General features: G+C 40.1%; 1 protein-coding gene across 7 annotated transcripts in view; it reads left to right on the forward strand.

Annotated features, from left to right (window-relative positions):
* Positions 1–15818, forward strand: part of atxn1a (ataxin 1a) — a 362583-nt gene that overhangs the window by 328691 nt on the left and 18074 nt on the right. For all 7 annotated transcript variants that reach the window (XM_072560811.1, XM_072560814.1, XM_072560810.1 and 4 more), the window contains one exon: positions 2515–4477. In XM_072560811.1, coding sequence (XP_072416912.1) covers positions 2669–4477 — 1809 coding nt within the window. In that variant the 5' untranslated portion in view covers positions 2515–2668. The remainder of the gene's footprint in view (positions 1–2514; positions 4478–15818) is intronic.

The raw sequence follows: 15818 nt of genomic DNA on the forward strand, positions 1-15818 counted from the left end.
AGTAAAGACAGTTCAAGAATAATGGCAGATGCTTCAGGAAATAGTTAATGCATCACACCAAAGTTGTCAAGAAGAAAGATTCTAGGAAGATGAGAAGGCAACCATGGTTAACCAAGGAAGTTAAGGATAGCATTCAATTGAAATAAAAGGTACTTATAAGCTTGGTCATATTGTGTGTCCAGAAGATTGGGCAAGATGACAAATAAGAACTTTGAGTGTAAACTTTCAAGTGATATCAAAACGGACAGCGAGTGTTTCTTTAGATATATTAAAACCAGGGAAGCTAAACTGAACATGGGTTCCCTAGAAATTGAGGCTGGGGTAATAATAATGGGGCATCAGAGCATGGCAGAGGAGTTGAACAAATAATTTGCATCAGTCTTCACAGTAGAAGATTCTAATAGTCTTTCAAAATCCGTAAATAATCAAGGAGGAAAGGAAATAAAGACTATAACTCTCACTAGAGGAGTAGTGCTCGGAAAATTAATGGGGCTCAGAACTAATAAATCCCTGGGACCAGATAGAATGTATACTAGGATATTAAAGGAAGTAGCTACACTGGTAGTAATCTTACAAGTCTCCTTATGTTTTTACTGTTCAAAGATTCCTGTATTCTTTCTATTTCTTCACATTTTGACTTTGAAAAAAATGATGAAATCAACAGTGAAAAGGTAAAAAATTGAGACCAAATGTTTATAATCAGAACTTGGATTTAATAAACAAAATATTTTTGAAATGAGCAAATATAATTTTTTTTAATAAGAATTATGTACGACAGACTTCACAGTGTTTATCATCAGCTGTATTCTCAGTATCACCTGCTCCATGAAGCTGCTTTATTCATCAGTATGTGATGCAGGGGACAATATGGGTGACTTTCTGACCTTATGCTGCTGGCAGTAATTTTATTTTTAAGTTGGATTTTTTCTAAGACGCCATGTATGCACCATAACTGCAGTTGGCCAATGCTGTCATTTCCTGTTGTGGAAGGGGGCATGGATAAGACAAGTAAACAACGTCTTTTCCCTGGGGTGGGGGGAGTCCAGAACTAGAGGCGTAGGTTTAGAATGAGAGGGGAAAGACATAAAAGAGACCTAAAGGGGCAACTTTTTCACTCAGAGAGTGGTACATGTATGGAATGAGCTTCCAGAGGAAGTGATGGAGGCTGGTACAATTGCAACATTTAAAAGGCATTTGGATGATATGAATAGGAAGGGTTTGGAGGGATATGGGCCGGGTGCTGGCAGGTGGGACTAGATTAAATTGGGATATCTGGTCAGCATGGACAGGTTGGACCGAAGGGTCTGTTGCTGTGCTGTACATCTCTATGACTCTTATGACTATCCAAGTTGAAATATTTTGAGTTTAATTCTTAAACTTAGAAAAACTGTGTTCTAGTGTGTTATTTAACATGTTTAAGCTGCAGCAGATTTGTCATACTCTTAAATTTTGTTATGCATATATTAGTATAATTTGATCTTAGAGGGTTTTTAGTTCTGCTCAGTATAGCTTGAACTAAACTTAAAGTATGCTACACTCTATCTTTGACCTAATTCATTTTTGCAAAGCATGGATCTTGTGAGTGAATATACAGTATCATTTTGTAGTGAATATCGAGCAAGGAAAACATTTCTGTTATTTGAAATAATTTTAAACTGGACTTTATAAATATTATTAACAGGTATTTACAGCCTCTATTTTTGTGTTATCACTGGTCTCAGCAGGAAAGGACATTTTCTTGAGCTAAATTTAGATAAGTATTGGCCTGTAAGCATTAATTGTACAACACCAGTTAAAAGTATCTATATTTTGTAGAATTATGTTATATAGTCTATATTGGTGCAATTTATGCTGTCTTATTCATCATTAGTGTTGAGCAAATGGACATTACTGTGAATTTGGGAAAATATTGAATCTCTGATTTTCCTGAATGCTGAAACTCTGCATTTAACTTTTATTGAAACGTAATTGAAATAAGCTAAAAATATCAATATTTTATTGAAGTGACAATTTGCATACCCAAGTACTACTTCATAACTGCACAAACTATTCCAAACTGCAATTTGGAAATGAAAATGATATTGGAACTTAAAATACCAGAACATTAATGCATGTTCAGTCTGTATTTTCGGCAGGTTGTAACTGATTTTATACAGTTCTACAGAATCAAGTCTTTATCTTCAAAAAACCTAATATTCAATGGACCTTGATTTTTGTGAATGAGTAATAGGAAATACTCCAGAGAGGAGTCAGCATTATGCACTGTGACAGGTCTGTTGTATTCACCTGCCTCTAATATTGCTGGTGGTATTTTGGGAGAGGAAGAGGAAATGGATTGAAAATAGTGGTTTAATTTTAGCTGAGCTGGTTAAAAATTTAAAATATTTCTGATTAGGGTACAAATATAATCAGAATATTTGTACTATTCAAAGATTTTAATTTATGTATTTTCTATAAAGTTAGAATTGTTCTGTTTGCTAAATGTGAGGTTTTGAATTTTTCTTTACATTTCAGATTCCAGAGTGATTGTGAAGAATTCGAGCTGGAGGAAATGGTGCCTCATGCAGTTCTTGGATCATTTTGGGATGAACTGCCAGCAAATAAATGTGACATCCAAGTTATCAAGTTAGAATCAAAGCCTAAAAGACACTAAGAAAGTCTTTTAAAAATGAAATCAAACCAGGAACGCAGCAATGAATGTTTACCACCCAAAAAGCGGGAGTTTCCTGTTAACAACCTGCCATTGGCGGAGAAGGCAGGAGGTACAGCAGCCACTGTGAGTGAGAGCAGTCGCAGTGAAAACTTGGCATGGCTCGCCAATGTAGCTAGCAGCCAAAGCAGTGTGGGAATGAGGTATGGACAAGGCAAAGTTGCAGGAGAAACACCAGTGGAAACTGGCTTACCACTGTACAAACCACTAGCAACTGCAGTGGACTATTCATCACCTGGAAATGTTAGATCAGCTCCAGGGGTAACACATCTTCGTGCTGTTTATTCATCTTCAGCATTGGCTCAGCCAGGACCTTCTGCATCACCAATAGAATATGCCCCAATACAGCCTGCTTTCCAGTTTGTTGGGCCACCTTACAGCGGACCATATGCTGGACCTGCTGCATTTGTCCCTTCCCCATTAATCTCCCCAACAGCTTCAAATGCTTCTGCCACTCCATCTCAGTATTCCCATCTAGAACCCTACTCTACAATCTTTGCCAGTATGGGTAGCCCAACCCAGCATAAGGTTGAACAGCAGGTAGTCAGGCCTCACAGAATGATAACTCCACCTCAACCTACAGTGCAAAACCAGTATGTGCAAATTTCGAGTTCATCTCCAAATGTGACTAGACCCCTGTCCCCTACAACAGTTCCGCTGCATTTGCACTCTCACTCTTCTCTGATTCCGCATACACTCTCAGTCAGTACCCCATCACAGGTGGTTCTCCAATACGCAGATACTGGATACCATGTTGCATCAAGGGAATCTGTAAGAAAAGTTGAAGACATCAGGCCACATTTAGTCCCAAGAAGGGAAGTATCAAATGGTGAAGTTGAAAAAAGCAGGAGATACGCCATCTCACCCAGCACAGAAATGAACATGGAGAAAGCCGCAAACAAACCAGTTTCTCGTCATTATGAAATAAGGCACGGGACCCATAGGGTCATTCATCCAAGTCCTGCTGACTATAATGCACAAGAATCTTTATGTCCTAGAGCCTCGGTAATGATTATACCCAATAGCCACACATCTACGACAGATCTGGAAGTCCAACAGGCCATTGACAGGGACAGCTCTCCTGTGGCACTGTATGATAAGACTAACTTAAATCATGGGAAAGCTGCCTTTTCTCCACATTCTGTCATCCAAACTACCCATAATCCCACTGAGCACCTCTCTATAGGACTACCTGCTAGTGCTGTGTATCCTAGCTCTCAACAGCCACTTATTGGTTACATAAGCAGTCAGCAGCAAGCACTTAGTTACCATGGGAACTTGCAACAACATCTTGTAATCCCAGGCACTCAGCCCCTCCTTATTCCTGTATGCAGTACAGCAGTTGAAGCATCGGGGATAACATCTACAATAGCAACAACATCTTCTCAGTTTGCTGCAGTGCCTCATCCATTTGCCAGCACAGCCAGTCCCAAAAGTGAGAATTATCATCCTGACTCACTTGTTACTCAGCCAACTTATCACCCAACAGTTGTACAGGCCCAAGTACACCTACCATTAGTGCAGTCAGTGAACTCTCCTGCTGCAGCTTCTAATCAACTGCCTCCTTACTTCATGAAAGGTTCAATCATACAGCTAGCTAATGGAGAGCTTAAAAGAGTTGAAGACTTGAAAACAGAGGACTTCATACAAAGTGCTGAAATCAGCAGTGACCTGAAGATTGACTCTAGTACTGTGGAGCGTGTTGAAGGCAGTCACAACTCCAGCTTTGCTGTCCTGCAGTTTGCAGTTGGAGAACACAGAACACAGGTAGGAATGACCAGATCTACTGAAGGATTGTATGTTTCTTTGCAGAGATTAGAAGTGAACAGCAACTTTGTGAGCATTCATCCACTGTTTCTAGCTGGTGAATCAGCAAAATTAAATTCCATCTAGATTTGAGGAAAGAAGGGCTCTGAAATTACCCATTAATTCTGTTAGCAGTCAAGTCAAAAAATGCATGTACATCTTATCAGAGACGTCACTGCACAAGTTTTTTTAGATTAGATTACTTACATTGTGGAAACAGGCCCTTCGGCCCAACAAGTCCACACCGCCCCGCCGAAGCGCAACCCACCCATACCCCTACATCTACTCCTTACCTAACACTACGGGCAATTTAGCATGGCCAATTCACCTGACCTGCACATCTTTGGACTGTGGGAGGAAACCGGAGGAAACCCACGCAGACACGGGGAGAAAGTGCAAACTCCACACAGTCAGTCGCCTGAGTTGTGATCTACCTGCCATGTGGCACTGATGTGATCTTTGTGTATCTCAACTTGCGTTTCAGGAGGACAGGCTGTGGTTTAAACTTTCTTAAGGGCCACGGGTCATTAGGTATTAATGTCCTGCGAATATGATGTCTCTCATTTTTAGTTGGGCAAAAAGTGAAAGCAAACATTCACTGATGCAGTCATCGTGGTAGTGGTCCCATGAAGACTGCGATTATTGATCCAAAGGCTGCCACAGATTACATACCACAGCACTGATGTCTTAAGGCAGATCGAAAATATTCCCCATTGACATAATCTACACCCATTTTGTAATCCACCGTTTAGGACTGCGGCAAAACAATATTATAGCTTCTTCTATTATTATGTAGCTTTTTAAAAAAAATGGAGTTAAATGCTGAGCTCTATAACAGTAGTACCTGTGTACTGTGTAAATAATTACAGGTTCCGATTTAGTCTAACTTGCTAGTTGCTTGTCTTTACTGTAACAAAGGCTTGAGATGTTCAACATAATTTATTTTTGGGCTGATTTTGCACTCCATTTACCTGGACTTTTTGGAGCTAATACTCCCCATCCCTTCCATATTTTTGAAAGAAATCATAAAACTCCAGATTTTTAATTTGCAACAAAAACTATGTTGAATGATTCCTGAGCATGGTAAATACAACGACTGATACTGTAAAAATGAGTTGTCACAGAAGTCATTCCCTCTGTGGGAATTGATAGTTGGACTTTCACTTGTCACACACAAGTTCAGAACCTAACTTTGACTCATTAGGTTTCATTAGTTATTTACTGAGCTTTAGATGGAGGAATCATGGGAACTTAAGAGCAAAATGGTAAATATAACTGGAAATAAATAAGGTTGGTCAGCTTCATGATTGAGAGTTCTGGTGAACAGTCATTATTGGACTCAATATTAACTCTGTTCCACTCACTCTGGCTGCTGCCAGACTTGTGTTTTTCCAGCAGTTTCTGTTTTTATTTCAGATCTCCTGCATTTGCAGTACTTTATTTCATTATACCGTATGATGTTTGACAAACTTTGAAACTGTTAAACACTGAAGGACTAGTGAGGAGTAAGCAGAAATTAATTTTTGACAACTTATTTTAGACGTGAATGCAGTCATGGCATAAAATGCAACTTTAACAAGGTATTCAATAGCATGCACTCTCATAACATCAACTGCCCTTCAGTATCAAGGAAAAAGCCAGTTTGTTATTTTGCTTATTTTTGCGGAGAGCTGTTTGATGACTTGAAACCTCTGCAGATAGAACAGTGGATTCCATATATCCCAGGTTGAAGATTTTTTTTTCAATGTTAGATCTGCAGTATTCCTCGGATTGTTCTTTTTTTTTTCTTTCCCACTTGTACTTGTGGTTCCAAAAGCTGCTTATGGGGGTGCTGTAACTACTGTCCGGGGATGAGGATCGTAGATTATGTAAAGAGCTGTGAACCCAGAGGTCAACAGAAAACACTGGATTGCCATGCCAATTAAACACAGTACATTTTAAAATGAAATATTATTAATCAGCTTAATTTACCTAAGATTGCAGAAAGTTACAAACCAGAAAGATTGCAAAATGTCTGTGGCTGATAAATTATAAGTTAGTTGCAGACTAGGGGAACAGGTGGTTTGCAAAGGATTGTAGGGTCAGGGGTTCAGAATGTGGTTGCAAATCTGGAAAGTCATTCACATCAACCTACTTCATCCATCAAACCTCTAAATAGTTTTCATGTCCAAAAATGTGACAGTATACTAGCTGAGAGTTCAACATAAGGGTGGCTCAGTGGTTAGCACTGTTGCCTCACAGCGCCAGAGACCCAGGTTCAATTCCCACCTTGGGCAACTGTCTGTGTGGATTTTGCACATTCTCCCCATGTCTGCGTGGGGTTTCCTCCCACAGTCCAAAAGATGTGCAGGTTTGGTGCATTGGCCATGCTAAATTGCCCGTAGTGTTAGGTGCAATTGTCAGAGGGGAATGGGTCTGGGTGGGTTGCTGTTCAGAGGGTCGGTGTGGACTTATTGGGCCGAAGGGCCTGTTTCCACTCTGTAGGGAATCTAATAGAAAATGCTATTGACATTGGAAATGCTGCAGATTTGAGAACAAATACATGCTAAATCTGTTTGTATGTGTCTTTGCGCAGATAGAAAAATATTTTGGACTGAAGAGCTTGAATTTGGCTAGTGGTTTGTGCTCCTCAATAGGCTGATACTGTTCTAACTAGTCTAGAATTTGGCTACACTGATGCCTTTACAGTAGACACACAATTGATTTGCTAAAATGTGCTGATATTCAGACAATTGTACTTCTCACTATTCAACTTAGTGTATGAAGCAGTTTGCATTGCCTTGAAAATTATCAATCACATGCTCACCTTCACTTTTCATGCATTATTTCCTGATAAAATTATTAATCTCTTCTCCTTGGCTAATTTCCTGGTGCAGCTTTCATTTTTCTTTCTTTAAGTCAAGAACCCAGCCTTGAATATTATGGTAGACAACTGGCAAAGGTATACATTGTCACATCTGGCTAGATCACATTGTTTCCTGCTGTTTGTGTCCTGCACCAATTATGATAATACTTCAGCATTCTTGTCAGAGGTACACTTGTGTGTTTAGTGTTCTCCACTCTCAGATATCCAAGGAGAGACAAACAGTTCTGCAAGGATTTACTTGAATGATGCCTGAACTCCAGTGGTTAATTCACAAAGAGAGATTATACAAACTTGGGTTGTATTCCCTGAAATTTAGAAAGTAAAGTGGGGGATTTAAAGTGAGATGGACAGTAGAAAAAAGAATTAAGGTATTTGTGATGTTGGTAAGACTGAGATGTAAGAGCAGAAGTAAGTTATTCACTCCAAGTCTGCTGTGCCATTCAGAGAGTTAATGGCTGATCTGCTCTCAACTCTAATTTCCTCCCCTTAACCTGTAATCCTCAATTCCCTTTTTGATTAAAAAATCTTTGTGGCAGCCTTGACTATAAAATCAATTGAGTGATACCCACATTTGAAAACCGAATTTAATTAATTATGATGGCAAGGCGCATGATATATTGCAGCCCAGTGGTGTGTAGAGCTAGTAGACAACCACTGTAATCCAAAAGTACCACATCTATGGTTAATACCTATAATTCAAGAAATTTTGTTCCAGAAATCATCTCAGTAACTTGATTGAGTTTTTTGAAGAAGTGACAAAGAAATTTGAGGACGGCAGAGCAGTGGACGTTTTATATATGGGCTTCAGCAACGCATTCAACAAGGTTCCACATGGTAGACTGATCAGCAAGGTTAGAATCCAGAGACAGCTAGCCATTTTGACACAAAATTGACTAGAAGGTAGTAGACGGAGAGTGGTGGAGGAGGGTTGTTTTTCAGACTGGAGGTCTGTGACCGGCAGTGTGCCACAAGGAATGGTGCTGGGTCCACTGCTTTTTGTCATTTATATAAATAATTTGGATGTGAATGTAGTAAACTTGCAGGTAACACCAAAATTGGTGGGTTAATGGACAGTGAAGAAGGTGAGGCAAAGGTGAGGACTGCAGATGCTGGAAACCAGAATTTAGATCAGAGTGGTGCTGGAAAAGCACAGCAGGTCAGGCAGCATCCAAGGAGCAGGAAAATTTACGTTTCGGGCAAATGCCCTTCATCAGGGTGGAGAGATAAATGGGGGGGGTATGAAGAAGGTTACCTCAGTGTACCACAGGACCTAGATGCGATGGGCTAATGGGCCAAGGAGTGGCAGATGCAGTTTAGTTTAGAGAAATGTGAGGTGCTGCACTTGGGTAAGGCATATCAGGGAAGGGTATATATGCTTAATGGAAAGATCCTGGGGAGTTTTGCTGAACAAAGAGACTATGGGGTGCAAGTTTGCAGTTTCTTGAAAGCAGAGTCGCAGGTAGATAGGATTGTGAAGAAGGTGTTTCGTATGCTTTCCTTTATTAGTCAGAGCATTGAATATAGACATTGAGATGTCATGTTGCAACTGTGTAGGATGGCACAGTGGTTAGCACTGCTGCCTCACAGCGCCAGATACCCGGGTTCATTTCCCCCCTCAGGTGACTGACTGTGTGGAGTTTGCACATTCTCCCCGTGTCTGTGTGAGTTTCCTCCGGGTGCTCTGGTTTTCTCCCACAGTCCAAAAATGTGCAGGTTAGGTGAATTGGCCATGCTAAATTGCCCGTAGTGTTAGGTGAAGGGGTAAGTGTAGGAGAATGGGTCTGGGTGGGTTGCGCTTGGGCAGGTCGGTGTGGACTTGTTGGGCCGAAGGGCCTGTTTCCACGCTGTAAGTAATCTAATCTAAGACATTGGTTAGGCCTCTTTTCGAATAATGTGTGCAGTTCTGGTCTCCCTGCTATAGGAAGGGTGTTGTGAAACTTGAGAGAGTTCAGAAAAGATTTACAACGATGTTGCTAGGGTAGGAGGTTTGAGCTACAGGGAGAGGCTGTATAGGCTGGGGCTTTTTCCCCTTTAGCATCGGACGCTGAGGGCTGACCTTGGACAGGTTTATAAAATCATGAGGGGCATGGATAGGATGAATAGTCAAGGTGTTTATCCCAGGTTAGGTGAATTCAAAACTAGAGGGCAGAAATTTAAGTTGAGAGAGGAAAGGACCTGAGGGGCAACTTTTTCTCGCACAATATGGTGCATGTATGGAATGAACTGCTGGAAGAAGTGTTGGAGGCCGGTACAATTATAGCATTAAAAGACATCTGGATAGGTATATGAATAGGAAAGGGTGCTGGCACATCGTCCTAGATTAATTTAGGATGTCTGGTTGGCATGGACAAGTTGGGTCTGTTTTTATGCTGTACAACTCTGAGGGTGAAAGACAGATTAGTATTGTATTTAGAAAAGATATTTGTTTTCTGTTGTCAGGAATGAGAACTCCAAAGACTTACCTAACAGTAGAAACTGGAAAGGGCCTTTGAATTTTTCTTTGACCATTCTGTTAAGGACCACATAGATGCTAGCAACCTAGGTCAGATGAAGAAAGTTTCTGTTGAAGAAAGAAGAATAACTAGGGGCCACATTAAATGTTGACCAAAAGGCAATGTCTTTGAATTACTGTCTCAGTCCTGAGCAAATTGATGCAAAATCAATATGTTCGTAGAGTTGTGTGTGTGGCTTAAGAATTGGTGTGCTCCACATGGATTTCAATTCATGAACCATTCACACCAGTACTGGTGAAGAGGAAATTAGATCTTCTGGTTGGGCTTCACATGAGCCATGAATTGGAGCAGTGTTAAATCAAGTTATCAAAGCTGTAAATAGATTAAAAAGGTTAAAGAGAAATGAAAGCGCTGCAATGGGTCGCAATATGGGTCCTTATAACCAACATGTTATAGGAAGGGACAGAGCTGACAAATACAAGAATGCATTAGACAAAAAGAACAAAGGTAAGGACATGGTTTAAAAATGTATAAATTACAGGTTCTTTATCTGAAGGTATGTGATGACTTTAATCGTCTTGTAGCTTGGATGAATCAAATTGGCAAATTAGTCTTAAGGACAAATTCACAGATCATATTTCGGACAGTTTCCTAGGATATTGTTGACTAACTAACTAACCAGGGATCAGGCTATCCTAACCACTTGAGTACAAACTGGTTTTCCTTCTGTCTCTACTGCATCTTTCACTAATCACCATAAATCTTTGTTCTCTGGTTCTCCATTCTTCCACCGAGTTTTTCCCTGTCTGCACTGCCCAAATTTGTCGTCATTTGAAAACCAATATTAAATCTCCTCTCAACCTTTTTTTCTCTCTGAGGCAAGTAGCCATAACTTCTCCAGTTTTTGTACATAACTGAAGTTCTCATCTCGGGAGTCATTCACATGAACCCTCATAGTACCCTCTATAATGATTTCATATCTTTAGCAAAGTGTTGTGTCCATGTACTATTGTTGAGGGTAAGACTGTGTTTTATGTGTGATTGTCATAATTTAGTTACTTTTGTACTCTATAAAGCTAGGATTCCTTATACTTTATTAACGACACTATCAGGAGACAGTAAGGACTGCAGATGCTGGAGATCAGAGTTGAAAAGTGTGTTGCTGGAAAAGTACAGCAGGTCAGGCAGCAGGTCAGCAGGAGAGTCGACGTTACAGGCATTAGTCTTTCATCAGGGCTTATGCCCAAAACGTCAACTTTCCTGCTCCTTGGATGCTGTCTCACCTGTTGTGCTTTTCCAATGCAGTAGGTTTTGACTAACTAACACACACAAGCTGCCCTGTAACCATCCCTTTAGTCTATACAGGAATCTGGTATTGAGATTGGCTGTGGTCTGGTTTAATGGTGGAGCAGGCTCAAGAGTTGAAATGACTGGCTTCTGCTCCTAATTCTGATGTTCTTGATCATTTGTCACTACTTTTATTTGCTGTAAATTAGATAATTTTGCATTCGCACTGCTGTTGTCCCAATTTTTCCATGAGTTTCAACTTTGTGCGAATATCTCATATATGACACATCAGCACATGCTTTACTGAAGTCCTTGTCCACTACATCGACACCATAACCTTCATTCACCTTCTCTACCTTATCAAAAAGCTTCACTACATTAGGAAACCACTCTTTGATTTTAACAAATATATCCTCACTTGCCTTAATTAATGCAAACTTGCCTGTCATGTATCTATTAATTTTGTTATGAATTGTAATTTCTGAAAGCTTTCCCAGCACTTAGCAGTGTGTGTAAATGTTTGCAATTCTTCAGTTTTCTGACACAAATCCTGATTCTAAGGAGGATTGAGAAATTATATCCAGTGCTACCTCAATTTCCTACCTCAGTATTCTTGGATTCAACCCCAATGACTGATCAGCTTTAAGTGCAGCCAGCCTATTGAATATCTGTTTTATCAAATTGTAGTCCATGAAGCATCTCAATAACTTCCTCTTTCACTATACCTTGAGCAGCATATTCTTTCTTTGTGAAAACAGAGCAGAGAGAGCCTTAGCTATACCTCCTGTTTTTTAATTTGGATAATTCCCTTTTAGGTCCAAAATCAGCCCCACTCTTTTTTTTGTACCATGTCTTTTTTCTATTTATATGCCTATGGATGCTTTTGTGTTCCACTTTTCTAGCTGCCAGTTTCTGCATACTCCTTTTTTTTTACTGCTCTCTCTCAACCTTCCATATTGAACCTGGATCTGAAATGTATTATCCCCTGACATCTGGCTATCATCCTTTTTTTGATTCAGCTTACCCTATGTCTCATTTGTCACCTAGAAACGAGTGTAATCGACCTTTGAGAAGATTTGTAGCTCAGGTTGAGGTTCTGGATGTAGGTTTGCTCACTGAGAGGGAAGGTTTGTTTTCAGACGTTTCGTCACCATACTAGGTAACATCTTCCGTGAGCCTCCAGATGAAGCACTGGTAGTGTAGCCCGCTTTCTATTTATATGTTTGGGTTTCCTTGGGTTGGTGATGTAATTTTCTGTGGTGATGTCATTCCTGTTTTTCTCAGCGGGTGGTAAATGGGACCCAAGTCAATGTGTTTGTTGATAGAGTTTCAATTGGAATGTCATGCTTCTCATTTGGCTTGTCCTAGGATGGATGTGTTGTCCCAGTCGAAGTGGTGTCCTTCCTCATCCATATGTAAGGATACTAGTGAGAGTGGGTCATGTCTTTTTGTGGCTAGTTGATGTTCACATATCCTGGTGTTTAGTTATCTCCTGCACTCTAATCCTGCTTCATGTGGCTGTACGTGGTCCTAATTTCTCCCAATGTTAAAATGCCTCTGGAAGGTGAGTTTGATGTACTTGTATAGGCAGTATGAGTTATTTATGGGAACTTGGAACTCATAATGGAAAAGGTTGTCAAGAAGTCTGTCTAAGTGAAAGAATAATCAGTTACATAGAGTAGTGCATATGTGCATATAATTAGGTGCACTCCCATAGCAGCATACTCAATGAGTGAATTTCTTTACCTACGTTTCTACATGTTAATAAAAAGCCACATCTATTTGTGCTTCCTGTCTCACTGACTTGTCTTCCAGGTATCATAGTTTTGTAACCGTTTCTGTATCATTTTACAATTATAAATTCTTATATCCATGTTCATAATGAAATTCACCTTTATCAACTGATTATCCCATACATACCTAACACTCACTTCAAAGAGCTTATAGGACTTGTATTTTCTAGTACAGGTATAAGGGTTATAAATTAGAATATATATGGCACATAAGGGAGGCTTTTCAGCTTTCTGTGTCTGTGCCAGTCAAGCAAGAACTCTCTGGTAAAATTCCACATTGGGCTATTGGTCTGTAGTCCTACAATACTTCAAGTGAATATCCAAGTTTTGTTTAAATGCAACTCCAACAAAACTTAAGAAACCTGACATCATCTGGGACGAAGGAGCCCACTTGTGGGGCACCCCAGTTACCACCTTTGCCACAGATACATAGTGGGCACAATCTGTTGAGGATTTGTGCAGCACTGCAGCAACTCACCCAAGCTCCTTCAAAAGCACTTTACGAACCACAACTTTTCCACATGCAAGGACAAGGGTAGCCACCTACAAGTCCCCCCTCAAGTCCACACCATCTGACTTGTAACTATCTTACTATTGCTGGGTGAAAGCCCTGGGGGTCCCTCCCTTAAGGTGTTGTAAGTATACCTATCCCTTGAGGACTGTAGTAGTTCAAGAAAGCAGCTACCACCATCTTCTCCAGGGTAATTAGGGGTGGACGCTAAATATTGGCCTAATCAGTTATACCCTCATCCCATGAACAAAAAAATTAAAAGCCATTTTTGTATTGCCTGTAAACTTCCTGAACGTGACTCCTACATTCAAACTTAAAACATTAATAAATATAACTTATACGTTTCACTTAATTTGAAGAATTGTTTTCTTTAAAGTGATGCATTTCTCAGCAAATAGTATCAAGTCTGGCAGCATAATAAATGACCTGTTATGTCATCGTCATAGTGTTTTCCCCAAGTTGGACTGCTTTACTATACGTTATTTTAGCAATATAGTTGATTGACACTGAAGAATCTTCTGCTAATTATCATCACGGCAAGTTACTTCATGATAGCTATGGATTAGTAACAATGAAACAGTTGCATCTTTTGTGATTTTTAATTTTGCTTGAAATTCATTTGGATATCTGCAGTTAGTTAGATTCAAGCTCTCATCAAGACATTTGCCCACACCAAAGGCACCATAGATAATTCATAAGAAAAATTGTCGAAGAAAATCATACAAATGAAGTTAAAAAGACAAAAAAAGTCAGTAACTGGCTCTGCTCAAAAGACCTTATTATCTATGGTAAATCCCTGTTGATTCACTATTATTCAAATATAAAACTGCATTAGTGCGTGCAATTTCCTTACAGCACAATCGCGCCAGTTTTGTTGAGGTAAAGTTTTGTCCTTTTCAGTGTATAAAATCTCATGAGTTAATGCAATCAATCAATGTTATTGATTGACTATATTACAGGAATTAATTCATGATTACAAAATGCAATCCGGAGGCTTGTTAAAATGCTTGGCTGTTTCTTTAGCTGTTGCAATTATGGTTTAAGTTGACTGTTGTCATGGATCTGGCTCTCCAAGGTCAGATTAAGTGACTGAATTTTGAATTTACTGAACTTAAAGTAATTGTAACATCAGTATGAGAATCAGACCAGAATGAGGCTTCAGTGAACTGCTGGTTACTGCAGCTACAGATTATTAGTAATAAATTAATCTGACCATAGTTGCCATTTGCCTGAAATTCTGAATGTAATTTAATAATGAACGCACTTGAAGGAGCAGAGTCAAAGGAAACTTGACATATTGACCCGGAAGCATGACCAGCTTTGTGGGCATATAGACAGTGTTTGAGAAGAGTTGAACTTTGAACCAACTACTATTTTTTTCTTGTGCATAACTTTTATTGTAATTCAACATCCCAACATAGGAGTGTTATTGAACAAATTATGGTAGTGAGCCTCAAAGCCTAGATTAAAGCAGGTAACTGAAAGCTTATCAAATAGTAGACTTCAGGGAGTGTCTTGAAGGAGGAAAGAGAGGTGGTGGCAGAGGTGTTTAGGGAGGGAATTCCGGAGTTTGGAGCTTCAGCTGTTGAATGCACGGTTACCAATGATGACGTGGTTAAGATCAGTGAAGGGTCAAGGTGTCAAAATTAGAGATCTCTGTGGATTGTAGAACTCTAGGATAACTGCAGTGGTGAGGAATGAGGCCTGGAAAAACATTGAAACTGATGAGAATTTTAAACCAAGAAGCAATGGGCGGCACAGTGGTTAGCACTGCTGCCTCACATCGCCAGAGACCCGGGTTCAATTCCCACCTCCGGCAACTGTCTGTGCACATTCTCCCCGTGTCTGCGTGGGTTTCCTCCCACAGTCCAAAAATGTGCAGGTCAGGTGAATTGGCCATGCTAAATTGCCCGTAGTGTTAGGTGAAGGGGTAAATGTAGGAGAATAGGTCTGGGTGGGTTGCTCTTTGGAGGGTCAGTGTGGACTTGTTGGGCCGAAGGGCCTGTTTCCACACTAAGTAATCTAAATCAATGCTTAACTGGCAGCTACTCTGAGTCACTGTGCAGAGGAGTGGTTGGTGAACCAGACTTGATGTAAATTCGGATAGAGAGATGGCCAAAAGTTCATTAGAACATTCAAATCTCGATAATAAAGGCATGGATGAGAGCTTCAACAGGTAAGCTAAAGTGGAGATAAGTTAGATTTTTTACAGAGGTGAGCACCCTTAATGAAGGCACAGATATGTAGTAGGAAGCTCAGCCCTGGGTCGAATATGGCAGCAAGGTTGCAAACAGGTCAGCCTAAGATAGTTGCCAGGGAGGGAGCAACAGAGTCAGGGCTAGGACAAGGCTTCAGTTCTCTCAGAATTTGGAGGATGTTTATGCTCATTCAG

This window comes from Chiloscyllium punctatum, chromosome 41 (genome assembly GCF_047496795.1).
Source record: "Chiloscyllium punctatum isolate Juve2018m chromosome 41, sChiPun1.3, whole genome shotgun sequence".
Taxonomy (NCBI): Eukaryota; Metazoa; Chordata; class Chondrichthyes; order Orectolobiformes; family Hemiscylliidae; genus Chiloscyllium; species Chiloscyllium punctatum.